This window comes from Coenobita brevimanus, chromosome 38, assembly GCF_032717465.1.
Source record: "Coenobita brevimanus isolate Jiangsu-jjx chromosome 38, ASM3271746v2, whole genome shotgun sequence".
Classification (NCBI taxonomy): Eukaryota; Metazoa; Arthropoda; class Malacostraca; order Decapoda; family Coenobitidae; genus Coenobita; species Coenobita brevimanus.
The window spans coordinates 16,507,126-16,529,638 of record NC_136991.1 but is presented as its reverse complement, the minus strand read 5'-3'; the positions used below and the strand labels follow the sequence as shown (position 1 = coordinate 16,529,638).

At 41.7% G+C, this 22,513-nt stretch overlaps 1 protein-coding gene across 1 annotated transcript; it reads left to right on the top strand.

Annotated features, from left to right (window-relative positions):
• The first annotated feature begins 10,762 nt into the window (after positions 1-10,762).
• LOC145396545 (uncharacterized) lies at positions 10,763-11,305 on the top strand. The gene has a single exon (XM_080269922.1). The coding sequence runs from the start codon at positions 10,763-10,765 to the stop codon at positions 11,303-11,305; it is 543 nt and encodes a 180-aa protein (XP_080126048.1).
• Positions 11,306-22,513: the final 11,208 nt, after the last annotated feature.

The following is a 22,513-nucleotide window of genomic DNA, read 5'->3' as shown; positions in this document are numbered from 1 at the left end:
GATGTTAACTGAGATGGATGCAGTAAGGAAGAGATGGGCGGAGTAGTTTGAAAGATAGAAGAGGAAAGGGAGGTTGATCTTGTGGCAGATACAAAGGTGCAAGAAATGAATGTGTTGGAAGAATTGATTGATTCTGTGATCACGATGGAGGAAGTCAAGGAGGCAATAAAGGAGATGAAAACAGTGAAAGTTGCAGGTATGGATGGCTGTGCTGTGAAATGCCTGAAAGGTGGTGCAGCGACTATTGTTGTGTGGTTGGTAAGAGTGCTGAATGTGTGTTTTGTGTGCGGTATGGTGCCAGTTGACTGGGTAAGTGCTTACTTGTTTCCGATGTATATTGGTAAGGGTGATAAGTATGAATGTACTAGCTTTAGGGGTATAAGTCTGTTGAGTGTTGTAGTTAAGGAATGGTAGAGTGTTAATTAAGAGAGTTAGAGAGAATACAGAGGGTGTGATTGGCGATGAACAGTGTGGCTTTAGGAGGGAGGAAATGCATGGATCAGGTGTTTGCTGTGAGACAGGTGTGTGAAAAGTATTTAGCGAAAGGTAAGGATGTGTTTTGGGCATTCATGGATTTAGAGAATGCGTATGAGAGAATTGATAGGGAGGCTTTGTGGACTGTTCTCAGGTTGTATAGACTTGATGGCAGGTAGCTAAAAGTAGTGAAAAATTTTTATGTAAGTAGTAAAGCATGTGTAGGAGTAGCAAATGCTGTGAGTGACTGGGTTCCCGGAGGAGTGGGGCTGTGGCAAGGATGTGTGACGTCACTTTGGTTGTTCAATATTTATATGGATGGTGTTGTGTGGGAGGTGAATGGAAGAGTATTAGGTGGAGGTTTGAGGCTGGTGAATGCTGATGGTAGACAGTGGAATATGGATTAGCTGCTGTTTGCGGATGATACTGCACTGGTGGCTGATTCAGAGGAGAGACTGAGACAGTTGGTAGAGGAGTTTGGAAGGGTGTGTGAAAGGGGGAAATTGAGAATAAATGAGAATATAAGTAAAGCGATGAAGTGTACAAGGTTGGTAGATGCTAGAAGGATGGTGAGTTGCTTGAGGACGTAGAGTGTTTTAAGTATTTAGGGTCACATGTTGCTGTGAATGGAAGAATAGATGCAGAAGTGAAGTTTAGAATGAATGACGTAGGAAAGGTGCTGGGAGGAGTGAATAAAGCATGTATTTAAATGTGGTTCACTTAGCATGGATGTAAAGAGAAGGCCGTATGAGGGTGTTGTGGTACCAACTGCATTACGTGGGTCTGAAACATGAAATATGGGTAGAGCAGAGAGAAAAAGTGTGAATGTAATGGAGATATGGTGTCTGAGGAGTACGTGTGGAGTGACGCGTATGGATCAAGTGAGAAATGATGAAGTGCGATGAACTGGAGTTGTGCGGGAGATGGCTGATCGAGTTGAGCAGAGGGTGTTATGATGGTCTGGGCATATGGAGAGAATGGATGATGTGCGATTGGTGAAAAGATAACTGGATCGGATATGAGAGGTGTAAAGCTGAGAGGAAGACCACGAATAAGATGGATGGACAATGTGAAGAGAGCTTTGGATGCAAGAGGGATGTGTGTTGAGCAAGAAAGAGTGGCTGCATATAATAGAAATGATTGGAAATTATGAATGAATAGAAAATGACGCAGCTTTGATTGGATATTCTCTGCATTTGGTCTGATCAGCTGATCAGGTCTGGTGTGGGTAAGGGGATGGGTCCATTATGATGTGGGAGGGGTAAACCAGCTCTGCTGTCGGACTTTGCTGGGGATATCACTGATTGCAATGTGCAGTTGACCCTTGTGCAGTGTGGTGCAGTGAGGATCTGTCCCTTCTCCCCTTGGGGCTATGATGCGAATGAATGTGTGTGTGGATGAGTAAATTGGGAGTGTCATCCTGTCTCGGGTACCTCCCTTTCTTTGGGGATGCAGCTTAGGTATATATATATATATATATATATATATATATATATATATATATATATATATATATATATATATATATATATTATCTCTCTCTCTCTCTCAGACCTCCGGCCTGTTCAGGAGACGTGTTTGGGGCTCTCCCAAGCCCCCGTTAAAATGGTGCCTGGCCATCGATTCCCCTACCGCTTGTGTTCAAAGAAGCTTGTCAGAGCATTTTTTTTTTTTTTTGTGCGATGAATACTATCCATTTTTGTTTACTTTAGCAACTGCAGTTCTAGCTGTTGGTGGTACTTCCCTCACGCCTCATCCCCGCCAATTCGTTGTTTTGAACTCACGGTGTTAAGACCAGTGTAGCTGTTGTCATTTACACCAGCTTTTGCTGTTGTGAGTTCTTATGTCTTTTGATAGAGAAAACATCGAAGACTCGTGTGCTAGCTGTTCGGGAGTACAGGAAGGAAGTCAGGATGAAGGATTTACTATTTTTTTTTTTTTTTTTTTTTTTACCACCAAGCTTTGTTTACCTAGGCCTCGCCTAGTGCATGGTGGTGATGATAATGCTGGTAATAGTGGTGTTAGTGATGCCCTTACCAGTGACGTTGATGATGATGATGTTTATTCACCTGGTGAGGAGGGTATTGCTGGTGATGATCATTATTAATATGGTAAGCTAAGCGGTGCTGGTGTTAGGCCTAGGCCTAGTGGCCAGGTAGTGTCTGTGTCTGTTGGCAGTTGTGACAGGCCTGCTGGTAATCGCGAGGCTGATGGTGATGCTAGTGGCAGTGATGCACCTGGTGAGTCAGCGCCTGTGGCTCCTGGTGGTGATAGTGATAACACATCAACCCTGATTATGATGTTATTAGGATTGCTGCAGTGGATGCCTAGCACAGTCTACTGTTTTACTGCTCAGTATGAGTTGAATGCATTGTTTTTCTTGTTTGTTAGTAATGTTTTGGTCATAAATTGGTTTCCTCAGGAATGTATAACCTACCAAGAACTATAACATCACCACAAGGGGAAAATTTACAATAATCATAGCATTGTTATATTTTTCCCAAATTGTTTTTATATTCCCATTTTTGGCAAGATTCACCCTATATTTTTGTTGCTGAATGAAGTAATATTCTACAAAAACAGTGGAGTTAGCCAAGGTTGAAGCTGCACAAAATGAACTGGGATGTCTGACATTTTAAAGAAAGTCAGTACCCTATGTTATAATTATTAGTTTTTCCCAATTTGTTATAACATTCACGTTTTTGCCATGATTTTTCTCTTTACTTTGTTTTTTGAAAGAGGTAATTATCAGTAAAAACAACGGAGTTATCGTTCGCTGAAGTTGCATAAACTGTAATCGCAATTTTAGATGCTTTAAAAAACCATTGTACTCCATGTTACAGTATTAAGTTTTCGAAATTTTGACTACATAATCTTATTCACCATCAATCACGCTTTGTTTTTGTTTTGTTTTATGAATACTCTATTTTAACAACAGCATTATTCTTAGATGAAGTTGAATATTTTATAACAAATTCTAATCACAGTTTTTATAAATGCCATACTCTATGTTGCAAACGTAAGTTTTTCCAAATTTTGATAACAGCATGCCTCTCGTTTTTATTTCGGTCTTTGAATGATTTATCTGGCTTAAAAAACATTGTTATACTTGGTTAAAACTGTGCAAATTTTAACTGCAATTTCTGATGTGTAAAATAAACAATGTGCTTACCACATTTCCCCATGCATGGCCTCATTTCACAGTGAAAGAGGAACATAAGTGAACGTATTTTATGTTTTGAGAGTTGGAAAGTAAGCTTAGTTTAGACATAATGAAATCAATGAAGCTAATGATTTGTTAAGTGACAGGTTGAATGTTTGGGAGAAAGAGGCTGGAATGGTCAGTGATAAGGTAGTGCATGGAGAGGATGTAGAAGCTGAATTGTTAGGCAAGGTAGAAAACTTGGAAACTAGGCCACCTAAGGTTGATATGATGTTAGATGATACTGATGGTTTCTGGCCAGTAAAGAAAAGCATACAAAGTTAAAGTAAGTAACATGGATCAGAGTTTATCTGTTACAAATTGGTTTCAGGTTCCTTTACCCATTAGTTCCCAGAGTTCCTGCGTTAGGGATTTTACCCGATGGGTAATAAGCGTACCACCCTCTGTCAGTCGGCTCATACTCGCAAAGCTCATAGGTCCCTACAGCGGGGTTCCCTTCACTGATAACTTTCGAAATACCAAGTTCCATCCTCAACTGAGGACACTGGGTGGAAATGGGTTAAAGAAACTGGTAGATTTGTCAGTGTTTAACCCATTAACTCCCAGAGTTCCTGTGCAAGGAATTTTGCCCAGTGGTTAATATGTGTACTGCCCTCCGCCTGTCGGCTCAAAGTTGCAAAGCTCATAGGTCCCTAGAGCAGGGTTCCCTTCATAAACTTGACCTCTTCCTTACAACTAATCCTTCTTCTTACACTGTTAATCTTTTCTCTCCGTTGGGCTCCTCCAATCACAACCTTATCACCTTAACCTGTCCCACCACTCCGGTACGGCCTGTGAACCCTCCAGGGAAACGTCGTCTGTGGCATTTTGGAGCCGCAGATTGGGAGGCCCTCAGGCAGTACTTCTTTGATTTTCCCTGGAATGATTATTGCTTCCATGGCCGGGAGCCATCTGAGTGTGCCTTGCGCATTACGGAGGTTATTCTCTCAGGCATGGAAGCATACATTCCTTTCTCATATCCTTTGACTAACGCAAGAAAGCCTTGGTTTAATCACGCTTGTTCTCATGCTATCCACAACAAGGAGAGGGCCTACAAAAGGTACCGGAGCCAACCCACCCCTGAATCACATCATCTTTACGTTTCTGCCTGGAATCGTGCTAAGTATGTTTTTCGCTCTGCTAAAAACAATTTCATCCGTACTAAATGCTCTCAACTCTCCAACTCGAATTCTTCCCGCTCCTTCTGGCACCTTGCCAAAAACCTTTCTAACAACTTTACCTCATCATCCTTCCCTCCTCTTTTCTACTCTGATGGTTCTGTAGCTATTTCTTCTACTGGTAAAGCAGATCTCTTCGCACAGACTTTCCCCTCCAATTCCACCTTAGACGATTCCGGTGCTGTTCCTCCATCACTTCCTGCCTCTGACTTCCTCATGGCTGACATTAAAATTTCTTCAGCTGATGTATTTTCTGCCATCACTGGCCTCAATACTAACAAGGCATATGGGCCTGATGGAGTCCCTCCTGTTGTTCTCAAGAACTGTGCTTCTGTGCTTACACCCTGCCTAGGCAAACTCTTTCGCCTTTGTCTTTCAACTTGTACCTTTCCTTCTTGCTGGAAGTTTGCTCTCATTCAGCCAGTCCCAAAGAAGGGTGACCACTCCCAACCCTCCAACTATCGTCCAATCGCTTTAACATCCTGTATTTCAAAAGTTTTTGAGTCAATCCTCAATAGAAAAATTTTAAGGCATCTTTCCTATCACAACCTTCTTTCTGGTCGTCAGTACGGGTTCCGTCAGGGATGCTCCACTGGCAATCTTCTCACCTACCTTTCAGACTCCTGGTCATCCTCCTTTCGGGACTTTGGCGAAAGCTTTGCCATTGCACTTGACATCTCAAAGGCTTTCGATCGAGTCTGGCATAAATCTTTAATTTCCAAACTGCCCTCTTATGGTTTCTATCCTTCTATCTGTGCCTTCATCGCTAGCTTCCTTTCTGGTCGTTCTATACCTGCTGTTGTAGACGGACATCGTTCTTCTCCTAGATCTATCAACAGTGGTGTTCCTCAGGGCTCTGTCCTATCACCAACTCTTTTCCTTTTATTCATCAATGACCTTCCAACCTGTACATCTAACCCTATCCACTCATACACTGATGACTCCACCCTTCACCTTTCCATTCGGTTCCCGCAACGCCCATCTCAGCAGTTACTTCAACAAACAAGGGATGAGGCTATGGCACACCTAATGTCTGACTTGGCTCGTATCTCTGACTGGGGTAAAAATAATCTTGTTGTTTTTAATGCATCTAAGACTCAGTTCTTAAACCTATCAACCCGTCAAAATCTTCCACAGGTATACCCACTAATGTTTTATAATATTCAGCTTAATCCTGCATCATCCTTGAACATGCTTGGGGTTTCATTTACTCGGGACTTATCTTGGAAAGATCATATTACATCTCTTGTAAAATCTGCTTCCAAGAGACGGGGTGTGCTAAGCCGACTCCATTCTTTCTTTACCCCTGCACAATTGTTGACTCTATACACTGGTTTTATCCACCCCTGTGTGGAGTACAACTCTCATGTGTGGGGAGGCTCCCCACATACAGCTCTTCTCAATAGGGTGGAGTCAAAGGCTTTTCGTCTCATTAACTCTCCTCCACTTACTGACTCCCTTCAACCTCTGTCTCTTCGCCGCACTGTTGCATCTTTATCTCTTTTCTATCGCTACTTTAATGGTCACTGCTCCTCTGAACTGTCTGCTTGCATTCCTCCACCTCTACGACGGGTGCATAGCACCAGTCTGGCAGCAAACTCTCATCTCTTTTCTGTCCAATTCTCTAATGCAAGAGTTAACCGTTACTCCCAGTCCTTCATTCATGGAACAGGTCAACTCTGGAACTGTCTCCCTCTGTCTGTATTTCCTGCTCCCTATGACCTCCAGTCTTTCAAACGCAGTGTGCCCAGGCTTCTCAAAACGAACGGATCTTGAATTTGGCTCTCTCTTGTATTTTGTTTTTCTCTTGGAGGGAACTGTTATTGCGGGCCTTTGGTTCCTTCTTCCTTGCATTAAAAAAAAAAAGTTTGAAAATGCCCAGTTCCGTCCTGAACTGAGCACACTAGGCAGAAATGGGTTAAGATGAAGTGACTGATGAACATAGGATCATTACTGTCGAGAATTTCTTGTCTAGGTATCATAAGAGTTTTATGTTGAAGGTTCTTGGAGGAAGCGTTGTTGCTTTCCTGGAAGTTTGATACAGAACGTGCCTGAGAGAGTAGATAACTTAGTTGGCAACATCTCAGAGGAGTCGGTCCTGTGGTAGGAACTAATGATGTAGCTTCAGGCAGGTCAGAAGAAATAGAGACCTTATTAGGAAGTTCAATGGATTTCATAGGAAGTTAGTTGTCAGTTGTGTGTTATCAAGATTTGACGTTGGTTCTGTGATTCTCAGTAGAATGACAGAAGTCAACAGTAGGCTAGAAGTCAATAGTAGGCTAGAAGGTCGATGTAGGAAGGAGGATGTGATGGTTGTTGATGTTTGGACAAATTTAGTCATGACAGGAGTTTCTATGGTAGAGGTGGCCCTTCACCTCAATCGAGCAGGAAAGGCTAGGTTAGATAGGGTTCCAGATGACAGCTTTAAGTATGCTTAAATATCAATAGAGAGGTGGAATGAGGGACAGTTAATGGCGTAGCTGTTAGTAGTTCAATCTCTGAGACCGATGTGGGTCGGGAAGTGAGGTGGAATCAGCTCACCGTGTGCATCAGGTGGGTCTGATCTTACCTTAGGCGCAGGTAGAGGATTGAGAATCAAGACATTAGGTGGGTACAATGGAATGCTAGGTTAGTGGTTCATGAGAGTGTTCTCACACCGACTGAGGATTTAAACAGTTCAACTTGGCTAATTTTAGTGTTTCTCACAGCACTCTTTGATCCAACCATACCGGGAATATAATATATGTGCATGCTAGAAGAATTATTTCAAAGAGAGACAAATTAATTACTGATGCAACTGCCGAAAACTGCAACATAATATGATTACAGTATCATGGTTAAACTCTCATAAGAAGCATATTGGAAAAGTATCATTACAAAACTATAAAATATTTGAAAATCATGACTGCACAAAACTGGTGGAGGAATTCTGATACATATTTTAAGAACCATATGAATGCAATACATATCAGTAAACTGGATGCTGAAACACAGAAAGCTTTAGACATCAAAATTTTCACAGCAAGTAATAAATCCATTCTTCCCAATTTTAAACATAGTTTTGAATACGAAGAGTAGCTTGTAATGTGCATATAGTTTGGTGTTGACAGTTAGAGGAACTTGTACTGGAAAGCGTGCTGGCCTACTTTGTCAGTGAAACGCTGAAAAAGTTCAGCAAGGGGGGATGGTCAGAAACTAGTCCCGAGGGCTGACAAAACAGGAGTACCACCCTGTTTGACTGGTGCTACAGTCTACTTTAATAATCTGAATACTGACTGGAAAAACTTGTGTGCAGACAAAGAAAGGAATATTTTGATAGAACTGATAGACAATCCATTTCAAGACAGTGCATACTCCAACGTGTGGTAGAAATATTCTTGACCTTCCCCTGGGAACAGACTGATCTAATAAGTTTATGAGATGGGGAAAATTTTACCAACAGCAGTCACAATGCCTTCAGATTTAAACCTCATTCCCATATACACGATGTACACACCAAACTGTCACAAACTCTAAATCTTGACGGATCTTGGTAAGATGGCCATGATCTTTGTGTATTACGAAGTAGCTATGCATTAGCTACGAAGTGCTACAAAGTACCAACTAAGTACCTACGACTCTATTATGTAGCACTACAAAGCCAATTTTTTTTTTATTTTTAGTAAGAGAGAGTAAGAAGAGAGTGGATGAGAAATTTGGAATGATTTTCAGTGTAAAGTGGTGGGATTGTAAGAAAATGTTCTGGAAGGGTGGCAGTGAAGTTAGTAGGGGAGTGAAAGATAAAAATGGTAGATTACTAGTGGAGAAGCGAGAAAAAGTGTGCAGATGGAGAGAACACTTTAAGGAATTGATGAACAAAGAGAATGGAAGTAATACGAGTATAAGTGGCTGGGGAATGGCTGGGAGGAGGAGGGAGGTGAGAAGACAGGAAGAAATCAGCAGGATAGAAGTTGTGGAAGCAATGAAGAAAGTCAAATTGGGGAAAGCCCCAGGAATTAATGGAGTGTGTGGTGGATGTGGAAGATGTGCAGATTGGCCTGGGAGGAAGGTAGAATACTGGAGGATTGGAAGTCAGATATAATTATTCCCTTGTACAATGGAAAAGGGGAAAAAGAAGTGCGTGGTAATCATAGAGGCATTTGTCTTCTTAGTGTATTAGGAAAAGTGTATGGTAGGATACTTATTGACAGAGTTCGGGAAATAACAGAGGAATTAGTTGGAGAAGAACAGGGAGGCTTTACGAAGGGAAGAGGTTGTGTAGATCAGATATTCATTCTTAGATCTTCAGTGGAAAGGTTTCTAGAGAAGGGAAAGAAGTTGTATCCGGCCTTCATGGATTTGGAGAAAGCATATAACAGGGTGGATAGACAAGGATTGTGGAAAGAATTAAGAATATAAATATGGAGTAGATGGGAAGTTGTTGAATGCTGTGAAGAGTATGATGGTGCTAAGGCCGTAGTGAGTGTGGATGGTGGACTAAGTGAATTTTTCTCTTTGAAGGTTGGGTTGAAACAGGGATGTGTCATGTCTCCATGGTTGTTCAATCTGTACATGGATGGGGTAATAAAAGAGATACAAGGTAGAGCAGTGGATGTTGGAGTGGCCCTAGGGAGAGAGGGTGGTGTTTGGAAACTCCCTGTACTGTTGACTGTGATGATGCTGTGTTGTTAAGTGAAGACGAAGGGGAGCTGCTAGGCTTGGTGGATGAGTTTGGGAAAGTGTGTATGAAACGGAATCTAAAGGTGAATGTAGGGAAGAGTAAAGTGATGGTCGTTGAAAGAGGTGAAGTCAGTGAATGTACAGTGAGGTTGGATGGTGAGGAAATGGAAAATGTGAGTACGTTTAAGTACTTGGGGAGGGTGATGAGTAAGGATGGAAGTTTGGAGGGTGAAGTGCTTGAAAGGGTACAACAAGGAAGAAAGGTTGCTGGTTCCTTGAAAGCAGTGATAAGAAACAGGGAAGTGAGCATGGAAATGAAAAAGTTACTACATGACATTATTGTGATACCAACTCTAACGTATCAAAGTTAAGCTTGGACGTTGTTGAAAGGACACAAGTCAAGAGTGAGAGCAGCAGAAATGAGTTATTTAAAAGGAGCCTGTGGAGTCACATGGAGAAACAGGCTGACAAATGAGGATATAAAGGAGAGTTGTGGTGTGGACGTGGATGTGATAGGAAACGTTAGGAGGAACACACTGAGGTGGTTTGGCTATGTGGAGAAGATGGAGGGTGAGAGACTGACGAGGAGAGTGTATGTGAGTGAGGTGGAGGGGGGGAGAGAGAGGGGGAGGCCAAGGATGAGATGAAGGGATGGAGTGGAGAGGTATATGAGAGAGAGGGGTGTGAGTTGGGAGCAGGGCAGTGAAATGGCGGAGGACAGGGCGACATGGAGGCCATTTGTTTGTGACCACCCCGTACTTGATTAAGGCGTCTGGCAATAGATAGATAGACAGATAGAAAATCTGTTTATGAATACCTACGATGTACTTACGATGACATATGAAGGGCTATGAAGGGCTAAAATAAGCAAAGATTCATCAAGATGTTGATCGTATGATTCTCCGGGCATATATAAAAAGAGGACTGTGGAACAAATATTCACACTCTCAGTTCTACAAGGGACACTGCCACATTTACCTGGACCCCTCTGTGATTGACTCAAGGATTCCGCTATTGTCTTGCACTGAAATGGAACTGCTGAAGTTGCAATTTATTTAGAAAAGGGTGTTGTGGAATTCGATTTGGTCCTATGCATCAAGTTAACTCAGGTAAATAAGAAAAAACACCAGAGAAACAGAGCATATTGGAGCAAGACTTGGCTACTCAGATGTGCTCATTCCAGAAAGTATGAGAATTTCCTGAGGGAAGTTTCAGGAGAAGATGCTAGACGTTTTTGGAATTTTTGCGGATGGACCATGACATGTTCAAGGAGTTGCTTTATAGGGTTGGGCCTAGAACTGAGAACACATTCTGGAGGAAAGCCTTGGCGCTGGGGTTCAGGCTGGCCATCACAGTATGCTACCTGGCAAGAGAAGACAGCTACAACATGCTGCAGTATTGTTTCAGAGTGGCCTACAACATAATAAGCAAGATAATTCCTGAAACCTGCAAAGCTATAATAGAGGAGTACCTTGAGGACGTCGTGTCCTGCCCTACAACACCAGAGCATTGTAAGGAAGTTGTCCTGTACTTCAAAAAGTGGAATTTTCACTACACAGTTGGCACCGGTGATGGGAAGCATGTGGTCATAAAGTGCCCTCCTCAGGGTGGATCTAATTACTATATTTACAAAAGATTCCACTCTACTGTCTTGATGGCCTTGGTGGATGCTGACTACAAGTTCCTGTATGTGGATGTTGGTGCCAATGTTGCTCATCTGATGAGGAGTCTTTGGAGGAGAAGTGTTTTGGCCCACATGATTCTGAACCTCTTCCCTGTGACGACCAGCTGATTTGTACTGTTTGTTATTCACTGTATGTCATAGTACTGCATTGCAGTTCTTTGTAACTGGTTCGTGACTTATTTGTAGTACTTCGTGGGCCTGTTTCGTAGCACATCGTAACACAACACACTGATATCGTTGCCAGTTCATAGCATATCATTCAATTTACCCCTAAAGTCCGCACATCTCAGGCCCGACAGTCACCCCAACCATAAATAGGCATCGATTTTTCAACTTTCACCAAGGGAAAACTTTCTTTTACCGATTTGAAGAGCTTGATTTTTTTTTTTTATGCAAGGAAGAAGGAACCAAAGGCCATGAGCCCGCAGTAACAGTTCCCTCCAAGAGAAAAACAAAATACAATAGAGAGCCAAATTCAAGATCCGATCATTTTGAGATGCCTGGACACACTGCGTTTGAAAGACTGGAGATCATAGGCAGCAGGAAATACAGATAGAGGGAGACAGTTCCAGAGCTGACCTGTTGCATAAATGAAAGACTGGGAGTAACGGTTAACTCTTGCATTAGAGAGTTGGACAGAAAAGGGATGAGAGTTTGCTACCAGACGGGTGCTACGCGCCCGTCGTAGAGGTGAAGGAATGCAAGCAGACAGTTCAGAGGAGCAGTGACCATTAAAGTAGCGATAGAAAAGAGATAAAGATGCAACAGTGCGGCAAAGAGACAGAGGTTGAAGGGAGTCAGTAAGAGGAAAATGTCAGTCTCAGTCCCATAGGCTTAATAGTTACCGTACAATCGACTGTCAAATATTATAATACGTACCCACTGCATCTGAACAAACATTGGAAAATTTGGCCACATACCTAATTTTCGGCACATATCCTAACAAAAATGACCCATTCAATATGAAACATGTGCCTAGGTGTGAAACAATCTGTATGAGTGTGCATAAAGGGGGAAAAAATCACCTTTGCACACAAGAAAAAAAATATATCGATTCACCGCATAGGTAAATCATTCAATAAGATAAATATTTATTCATATATTGAAATGTGTAAGTGAAGAAAAAATATTATGACAGTATAAATAAATGAAGTAACTGAACAAAAAGAAATCTACTGCTATCTCCCCAGCCAGAATAAATATGGGTATTTCACACCTCCTGCATGTAAAATAATAATAGAATAAAATACACGTGTGTGTTATATAAAATGTTAAATAAAACCTGTACTGATGTGTGCAAATGGTCGAATGGCAGAAGTAATAAAAAAAAAAGTATGGTGCAGGTACCATACAATCACAAAAGTTTTTCTTTGAAAATGATGGAAAACGAGTAAATTATACAAAGAAACTAATATTCTTTGTCTAATAACCTTTCATAAATAACTAATAACATATATGTATATATATATATATATATATATATATATATATATATATATATATATATATATATATATATATATATATATATATACATACATATATATATATATATATATATATATATATATATATATATATATATATATATATATATATATATATATATATATGTGTGTGTGTGTGTGTGTGTGTGTGTGTATAATAAACATTCCATTGCATAAAACAGGTCGAGGGCAATAGCTTGTAAGTCAATGACGCATTGACGTGATGTCTGCGCTGCTTGGTAATCCAGTGCCGCCTTACATCATTGTGAAGAGATGGTGGGTAGGGAGGAAAAGGGGATGTGGGGGGGCAACAGTAGAGGAGCAAAGCCTGCCTTCACACACCAACCATGGAGTAGGGAGGGTTTGGGGGTGATTTGGGTGGGAGGTGACAGTCAGATGGGGAATCAATGGGGCAGAGTTAGGTGGAGTGGATGTGGGGGACCCCTAGAGGGGGGTGGGGGTGCCTCAATAGAGAGGGAATATGCCCCACAATGGTACAGAGGGGGTATGGGGGAAATTTGGATTGGAAGAGACAGTGAGACGAGGATCCAATTGGACAGAAGGAGGTTGAGAGATAGCCAATGGGTTCGGGGGAAGGGGCCCTCCCACCATATCTAGGGGAACCAATCATGCCAGACGCCACCAGATGTTGTTGTTCCCATTTGCTAGCTTCCATTTACGTCATCAAAGAGGCATGACAACCTCTTCCCATTATTTTTGACTTCTACTAAATTGATGTGGACAGGACTGATGAACGGTCTTTTGGGGTTAAAAGAAGGTCTGTGATAGTCGTAAATGTTTCGTAGAAAATCGTGATGCATCATAGCACCATCGTGATATTTCGCAATATTTCTAGGGTTTGACGATACGCTACGATTTGACACGACCTTTCTACGATGTCCTAAGATGTACTACTAAATGCTACGAAGCAGCTACAATGCACCTGCTAAGAGCTACGATATATTCAGTTGCTACGAGAAAGTCAAAATTTTCGAACATGGTCGATTTTTTTTTTTTCAGCCCCATAATCCGTCACGACTCATCACGATACTCTACGACTCATTCCGAAGAGTGCTGAACCTAGTGCCGAACAGGCTACGAACCCTCATTGTAGCGGTTCGTGCTCAAATTCGTGTATGTGGGAAAGGGTTCTTACTGTAACCTGAAAGACCAGCATAAAAAGCCTTTTAGTTCCAAACTAAGGTAACTTCCATAATATGAGAAAGGAAATATCGAACACCAACTGGATTAAGTTACTCCAGGTGGGTAACACTGAAGGAATGTGGGAAATAGTAAGTAATCGATTGATTTCTATCTAACAAAAAGTATACAGAGTATTACCTGAAGAAATAATGCCCTAATAATCCGGACTAGATATCTAGGAATAGTGAAGAATTAATTGAGAGAAGAGCATATAAACTGTATAAACCTACAGGAAACCACGATGATTCTACTGAATATTCTAAATTAACATGGCATTGTAAGAAAAACATTCGGAAAAATAAACAAGACTATTTGGCGAGAATTTCTCGTGAATAAAAATAGATCCTATAATATTTCATCATTATGATGAGTGTCAGAAAAAAGGAAAGTATATTACAGACTCTCATCTAAGATCAGAAGGCGATCTCGTCCATGAGAACCAGGCAGTAGTAATAATACTGAACGACTCATTTCACAGTGTTTTCACCAAAGGAAATATTGGAAACATCACCCCTCAATAGGTTCTCTCAGGACCAGAAGATGATAAGTTTTCAATCAACGAAGTGACAGGACACGAAGTGCGAAGTTATCTTCAGAATCTCAACGCAAATAAATGAACTTGTCCAGATCAGATATCCCCTCCCACACTGGGTGAATGTTACTGAGAGTTAACATGCCCTGAATTTAAAATATTCAATAAATCACTAACCTAATGTAGAGTACTTAATGGAAGTTTGCCAATGTATCAATGATAAAAAAAAAAAAAAAACTATAAATAGCGGGTCGTAGATTACTACCCAAAAAGACTAACATCAGTACTACGCAAAATTCCGAAAAGAAAAAAAAAGTCAGAGATTAAATTATTGTGTCTCTTAAGAAGAATAATCTTACAACAAAGAATAAGAACGGGTTTCCTAATAATAGAACATGCCTTACAAATCTGTTTGAATTTTTTCAAACAAATATGAAAACTGGAGCACATAAATCCCATTGGATGTCATCTACCTAGATATATAGAAAGCACTTGATATACTTCCCCATTAAAAATGATTAGAAAACTAAAAGCTCACGACCTCTCTGACAAATTATGTTCATGTATCGGTGAATGGTTAACGAATCGTGAGCAGTGTGTAGTAATAAATGGAAAATCATCAGACTGGCTGGAATTAACAGGCAGAGTTACTCAAGGGTCAGTTCTGGGACCAGGTCGTTTCACTGTTTATATGGATTACCTAGTAAATTAACTCATTTCAAAGGTAGCAAACTTTCCAGTTGCAAAGAATTTTGAAGATAAAGTAATTACAAGAGCAGACTGTGAATATATACAAACCATTCTGGATAAGTTAATAAATTGGAGTGAAAATGTCAGATAAATACCACATGCTCCATACCACACTGACGGAAGTAAACGACGAGAGTAATTTAGGAGCTATTATCAGTGCCTACCTCAAAAACACAAAGCACTGTATAGTAGCCAGTATGAAGGCAAAAGAAATATTCGGTTTCATCACAAGGAACTTTGATTATATATCGCATGATGTAATTTATAATCTTTATACATCATTATTTAGACGACACCGTGAATACTGTGTACAGAAATGGTTCCCGAATCTTATGGACGAAGACAAGCTCGACAGAGTGCAATGCAGAGGCAGATAAGCGACGACTCTGATAATAATTTTTAAAAATCTTAAGAAATTTGACGATGTAAGATATGATCATTTGTTCCAAATTGAAAATGATACTGTGTCCAGAATATTATGGAATGAAATTAAAAAAGCACGAGATATAACGCTGATTAAGAGAAAAAAGGTTTTGATATTCTTGTAGTGGAATACTGGAATAGGCTACCAGCGACACCAGCTAGTGCAAAAACAATTGATACTCATATTATTCGGCTAGAGAAATATTTTGAGACCAAAGGCTGTAACTAACTTAGCGTTGTTTATTTCCAGGTTGAAGTGATGCCGATGGATGTGAGATCTTTGCTTAATAAGGAGAATATTCGGCGATTGTGTTTACTTTTCTTTTACACATCTATAGAATAAAGATTACTTAGTGCATAGTCGTTCCTCTTCTGCCTCTCCTATAGAATTTCCATGCTTGTTCTTTTTAACTAGCATGGTATTTATATTTGATAGTTAAACTTAGCAGAATTAGCCCCTTTCCAGCAGATAACCTCGTTATGGACCAAGAGGGCTCCTATTCTCTGTACTTTCTATGTACTGTCCATCTCTCTCGCCCTGCATCACATTTTCCCTCCAACTTAATAATAAATTTATAGCTCTTCCTTCCTCCTTCATGTGCCTGTTCGCCTTCTTTTTACTGCAGCCTCTCCACCATGTTAACCGCCTTTCCTCCTTCATCATATTCCTCTATTCTCTTAGTTCTGCCTCTAAAGACTTCTGACATTATCTCCCCAACAAGATGGGGGAGAGAGAGAGAGAGAGAGAGAGAGAGAGAGAGAGAGAGACAGACAGACAGACAGACAGACAGACAGACAGAGACAGAGACAGAGACAGACAGACAGACAGACAGACAGACAGACAGACACAGACAGACAGACACAGACAGACAGACACAGACAGACAGACACAGACAGACAGACACAGACAGACAGACAGACTTGCAGACAGACAGCAACAGAGAAAGAGAGTGGAAGAAAGACAAAGAGATAGAATCAAACAGAAATATACAGACAGTGAATGACAGAATGAATGACAGAATGAATACCTAAGAGCTAGAAATACAAGAAATTTACACCAAAGAAGAGAGGCAGGAAGTGTGGAGAGGATAAGTAGGATGGTGAAGGTGGAACCATGGCAGTAATTTTCCTGGTAATGTCTGAGCAAATTGAGATAATGAGACCGCATACCTACAGCACCTCTCAGGCCTGGTGAAGGAGGACGTAGATAAAAAGGGGATAAGGAAGGAGGTTAATGACAGAGACGGACGATAGCAGGGATGAAGATGATGGACACGATAAAGGCCCGAGGAAAGTGCACTCAGTATTATAGGGAAAGGGGGAAAAAATATATATACGTAGGAAAGAGGAAGATGTGTTATGGAAACATGATGGACAGTTGATGGTAGATGGTGGAATCTGTACGCGGAATAATTGAAAATGGGAATAGCCAGTGTTCTTATTGGAAAAGCATATAATGGTTTCAGGAAAATTAAGAAACAGGAATGAGGAAGGTATTTTAATAGTAAAATCGTTGCATATACGATGTTTTCAACTAATGCAGAATTATATATAGGTGTTAGGAAAGAGATGTGAACAATACGGCTAAGAAAAAGGAAACCGGAATATTTAGGTACTAAAAGTAATACAAAAGAAAAAGCAAATGCCGAAATCAGAAGAAAATTAAACAAAAAAGAAAAAATGGACAAACAAGAGATTCATAACCATAAAGAGATGAGGTATATGAGGGAAAATGACTGGCAGCATACAGTATGAAAGACAGGGACACGTGCTAAAAGAAATCTTAGAAAATTACAAGAAAAATTGAACAAAGTATAAGCACAAAATTGGCGGGGAAAAAAGTGGAGAGTTGAGAAGATTGATACTGATGGTTTAAAGTTGATTAAAAGATAATGATGATGAACATCATCATGAGGATGAGGATGAGAATGAGGAGGAGGAGGAGGAGGAGGATGCATGGAGAATATGTTGTTGAGAAAGCAGGTGCAAAAAGGCAATGAAAGGATGAGCAAACACGGAGAGTTTATCGAATAGTTTATTATCCATCTTTTTAGTATCTTCTAATTTAAACATGAAGAAAGAAACAATCTTAGGATACAAGGAAACGAACGATGACTGGAAAGAAGGAAACCGGAAACTGAGAGAGAGAGAGAGAGAGAGAGAGAGAGAGAGAGAGAGAGAGAGAGAGAGAGAGAGAGAGAGAGAGAGAGAGAGAGAGAGAGAGAAAGAAAGAGAGAGAGAGAGAGAGAGAGAGAGAGAGAGAGAGAGAGAGAGACAGACAGACAGACAGACAGACAGACAGACAGACACAGACAGACAGACAGACAAGCATATGGACAGACAGACAGACAGAGAGTCAACAGTATACAATGCATTTCAGAAGGAGTAAAACTGTCTTAGACAAATCTATGTAGCCTACTCAAAACGGGAAGATAAATGGTAAAAGTGAAAAGTATGATAGTAAGAAAAAACTAACATGGAACAAACACAAACAATAAAGTCTTCATAACTCTACTCCTATCTGTTCTTTCTATTTCAGACAGACCTGAAGCTTTCTATTTTAGCTTTTGCAGACTAACGCAGAGTATTTGTGCCCACTCGTTTACTACTACCAGTGACCTCAAATGACCTCGAAGGCCAACTTCACATGTGCTAGGTCTGAACTGGACGTTATGTGAGTCTCTATGCCAAAAACTGGGCTGCTGGGTCCAGTCCTATGAGCGTGTATTACCGGAGACCTCAAGTGGCCTCCAACCAGCGACCTCAAATGACTTCGGAGGTCAACTTCACAGCCTATGTCAGAACGGGAAATCAAATTAGTCTCCTTGCCAAAAATTGGGTTTCATGGGCACCCGGCGTTGCTCGGGCCAAAAAGGCAAACACTCTTTCGGTGACCTCGAATGACCCAGATTTGAATTATGACCCGCTTGAAACCATCCTTGGGTAACCATGATTCAGTATTTCTGTGGGTCTGGGGTTCTCTGCCCCATGGTTTGGTCGTGGTTGAAGGACATACAAACAAACAACGTGGCTCTTGAATATATATATTTGTGTACTGCACACACACACACACACACACACACACACACACACACACACACACACACACACACACACACACACATATATATATATATATATATATATATATATATATATATATATATATATGTGTGTGTGTGTGTGTGTGTGTGTGTGTGTGCAGTAATTGCTCCAAGATCCGACATAATAGAGCCAAAGGTATGTCCAGGACTTGGTTTTGTCTGGGACTTGGGGAAAAATGTCCCTGGACAGGTACTTATAGAGCCCAACCCAACCTAACTTTGAAATCCATCTAAATAACTCCCTACTGGACATGCACAGCACCTATTTCTTTTTTATGTGAGAAAGAAAGAACCAAAGGCCACGAGCCCGCAATAACTGTTCCCTCCAAGGAAAAACAAAACACGAGAGAGCCAAATTCAAGATCCGTTCATTGCAAGATGCCTGGACACACTGCGTTTGTAAGAGTGGAGATCATAGCCAGCAGGTAATACAGACAGAGGGAGACAGTTCCAGAGTTGACCTGTTGCATAAATGAAGGACTAGGAGTAACGGTTAACTCTTGGATTAGAGAGTTGGACAGAAAAGGAATGAGATTTTGCTGCTAGACTGGTGCTATGCACCCGTCATAGAGGAGGAGGAATGCATGCAGACAGTTCAGAGGAGCAGTGACCATTGAAGTAGCGATAGAAAAGACATAAAGATGCAACAGTGTGGCGAAGAGACAGAGGTTGAAGGGAGTCAGTAAGAGGAGGAGAGTAAATGAGACGAAAAGCCTTTGACTCCACCCTATTGAGAAGAGCTGTATGTGGGGAACCTCCCCACACGTGGGAGTTGTACTCCACACAGGGGCGGATGAAACCCACGTATAGAGTCAACAATTGTGCAGAGACAAAGAAGGAACAGAGTCGGCTTAACACACCTAATCTCTTGGAAGCAGATTGTACAAGAGATGTAATATGATTTTTCCATGACAAGACCTGAGTAAATGAAACCCCAAGCACGTTCAAGGATGATGCAGGATTAAGCTGAATATTATAAAACATTAGTGGGTACACCTTTTGGTGAGTTGATAGGTGTAAACACTGAGTCTTTGATGCATTAAAAACAAGATTATTATTACCCCAGTCAGAGATACGAGCCAAGTCAGACATTAGGTGCACCATAGCCTCATCCCTTGTTTATTGAAGTAACTGCTGAGATGGGCATTGCAGGAACCAAATGGAAAGGTAAAGGATGGAGTCATAAGCGTATGAGTGGATATGGTTAGACGTACAGCTTAGAAGGTCATTGATGAATAAAAGGAAGAGAGTTGGTGATAGGACAGAGCCCTGAGGAACACCACTGTTAATAGATCTAGGAGAAGAACGATGGCCGTCTACAACAGCAGCTATAGAACGACCAGAAAGGAAGCTAGAGATGAAGGCACAGATAGAAGGATAGAAACCGTAATAGAGCAGTTTGGAAATTAAAGATTTATGCCAGACTCGATCGAAAGCCTTTGAGATGTCAAGTGCAATGGCAAAGCTTTCGCCAAAGTCGCGAAAGGAGGATGACCAGGAGTCTGAAAGGTAGGTGAGAAGATTGCCAATGGAGCGTCCCTGACGGAACCCATACTGACGATCAGAAAGAGAGTTGTGGTAGGAAAGATGCTTTAAAATTTTTCTATTAAGAATTGACTCGAAAATTTTTGAGATACAGGATGTTAAAGCAATTGGACGATATTTAGAGGGTTGGGAATGGTCACCCTTCTTTGGGACTGGTTGAATGAAAGCAAACTTCCAGCAAGAAGGAAAGGTACAAGCTGATAGACAAAGGCGAAAGAGTTTGCCTAGGTAGGGTGTAAGCACAGAATCACAGTTCTTGAGAACAACAGGAGGGACTCCATCAGGCCTATATGCCTTGTTACAATTGAGGCCTGTGATGGCAGAAAATACATCAACTGAAGAAACTTTAATGTCAGCCATGAGGAAGTCAGAGGGGGCATGTGATGGAGGAACAGCACCGGAATCGACTAAGGTGAAATTGGATGAGAAAGTCTGAGCGAAGTGATCTGCTTTATCAGTGGAAGAAATAGCTACAGAGCCATCAAAGTAGAAAAGAGGAGGGAAGGATGATGGGGTAAGGTTGTTAGAATGGTTTTTGGCAAGGTGCCAGAAGAAGTGGGAAGAATTCGAGTTGGAGAGTTGAGAGCATTTAGTACGGATGAAGTTATTTTTTTGCAGAGTGAAGAACAGACGATTTTGGCAGAAACGTATAAAGATGTGACTCAGAGGTGGATTGGCTCTTGTACCTTTTATAGGCCCTCTCTTTGTTGTGGACAGCATTAGAACAAACGTGATGAAACCAAGGCTTTCTTGAATTAGTCAAAAGATATGATAAAGGAATGTATACTTCCATGCCCAAGAGAATATCTTCCGTAATGCGCGAGGCACACTCAGATGGCTCCCAGCCATGGAAGCAATAATCAATCCAGGGAAAATCAAAGAAATACTGCCTGAGGGTCTCCCAATCCGCAGCTCCAAAGTGCCACAGACAACGTTTCTTTTGGAGGGTCCACAGGCCGTACCAGAGCGATAGGACAAGTTAAGGTGATAAGGTTGTGATCGGAGAAGCCCAACAGAGCATTAACCCCTAAAGTACTGATCTCATCAATTGGGCTTTTTGCGCAATTTCTTAAAAGGACGAGCAACACTGATCATGCAACATCCACAAAAAACTGGCGGCAGCTGGCTCCACCTCAACTGTGATGCAGATGGCTTCTAACCAATCAGAACTAAGTGCTGGACACACTGGAGGAGGGACCCAGGCCCGTACCCAGGCGGTGGGGGGGTGTACCCCTCACTTCCCTATCACCATGTCCCTCTACCCCACTACCTTGTTGCTACCCTATTTCCGACCGCTCTTACCACCACCACCACCACCACCACTCCCACACCCTCCTCATGCATCCCCCCCTCCGATTGGATCCCCCCATAACTGGGGGAGGGTATTTCCCCCCTACTCTCCCCCCATGTCTATGCACTCCACTGGGTCCCTTCCTTTGTGTCTTGTGGTGGTCTCCTTCCATCCCTCCATCCCCATACTCCCCCTCCTGGGCTTACCACCTCCCACCACCACCCCCAACCCTCCACCCCAACCCCCTACCCTCACCCCCATCCCCTAGCACACAGTATCTTTACCTCCCCAGCCTCGAATATTGCGGATTTTTTATGCTTTATGGCGCATCCTTGAATCATTACCCGTAATTTATTCATGCCTTTGCATACAGATATGCACACCATAATTACCTTAGCTGTCTTTATTCGAAACCCACTCGAAAAAGATATTTTATGCCGATGCATGCAAACATGTTGGAGCCTTCAAAAACGAAAAGAAAGGAAACGAAAACTAGCTAGATTTGACAGCTCGGAGGGGAGGGAAGGAGGGAGGGGAAAGGGGGAAGGAGAGATTAGGCGAGGGGAGGGAAGGGAAGGGAGGAAAGTGGAGGGGAGGGACGGGAAGGGGAGAGAGGGGACTGGAGGTATGGGGAGGGGAGAGAAGGGAAGGATAATTTTTACTATTTATCATATTTTTATTAGGGGGTTCGTGACCATTTTCCCTAGCTAGATTTGACAGTCCGGTGGGGAGGGAAGGGGGGAAGGGAAGTTAGGCGAGGGGAGGAGAGGAAAGAGGAGGGGAGGGAAGGGAAGGGGAGGGAGGGGATCGGAGGTATGGGGAGGGGAGAGGAGGGGAGGAAATTTGTACTATTTATCGTATTTATTGGGGGGTTTGTCACTATTTTATTTTTTTCTAAGCACATTACAATGGTTCATAACATCGATACACACCACAAAAACTACTTTGGTATTTTTGTACGTATTTTTGTGAAGAAAACAG

Bases quoted from the DNA above. Each gene is read 5' to 3' on its own strand.
- LOC145396545 (XM_080269922.1), top strand. From the start codon at position 10,763: ATGGACCATGACATGTTCAAGGAGTTGCTTTATAGGGTTGGGCCTAGA.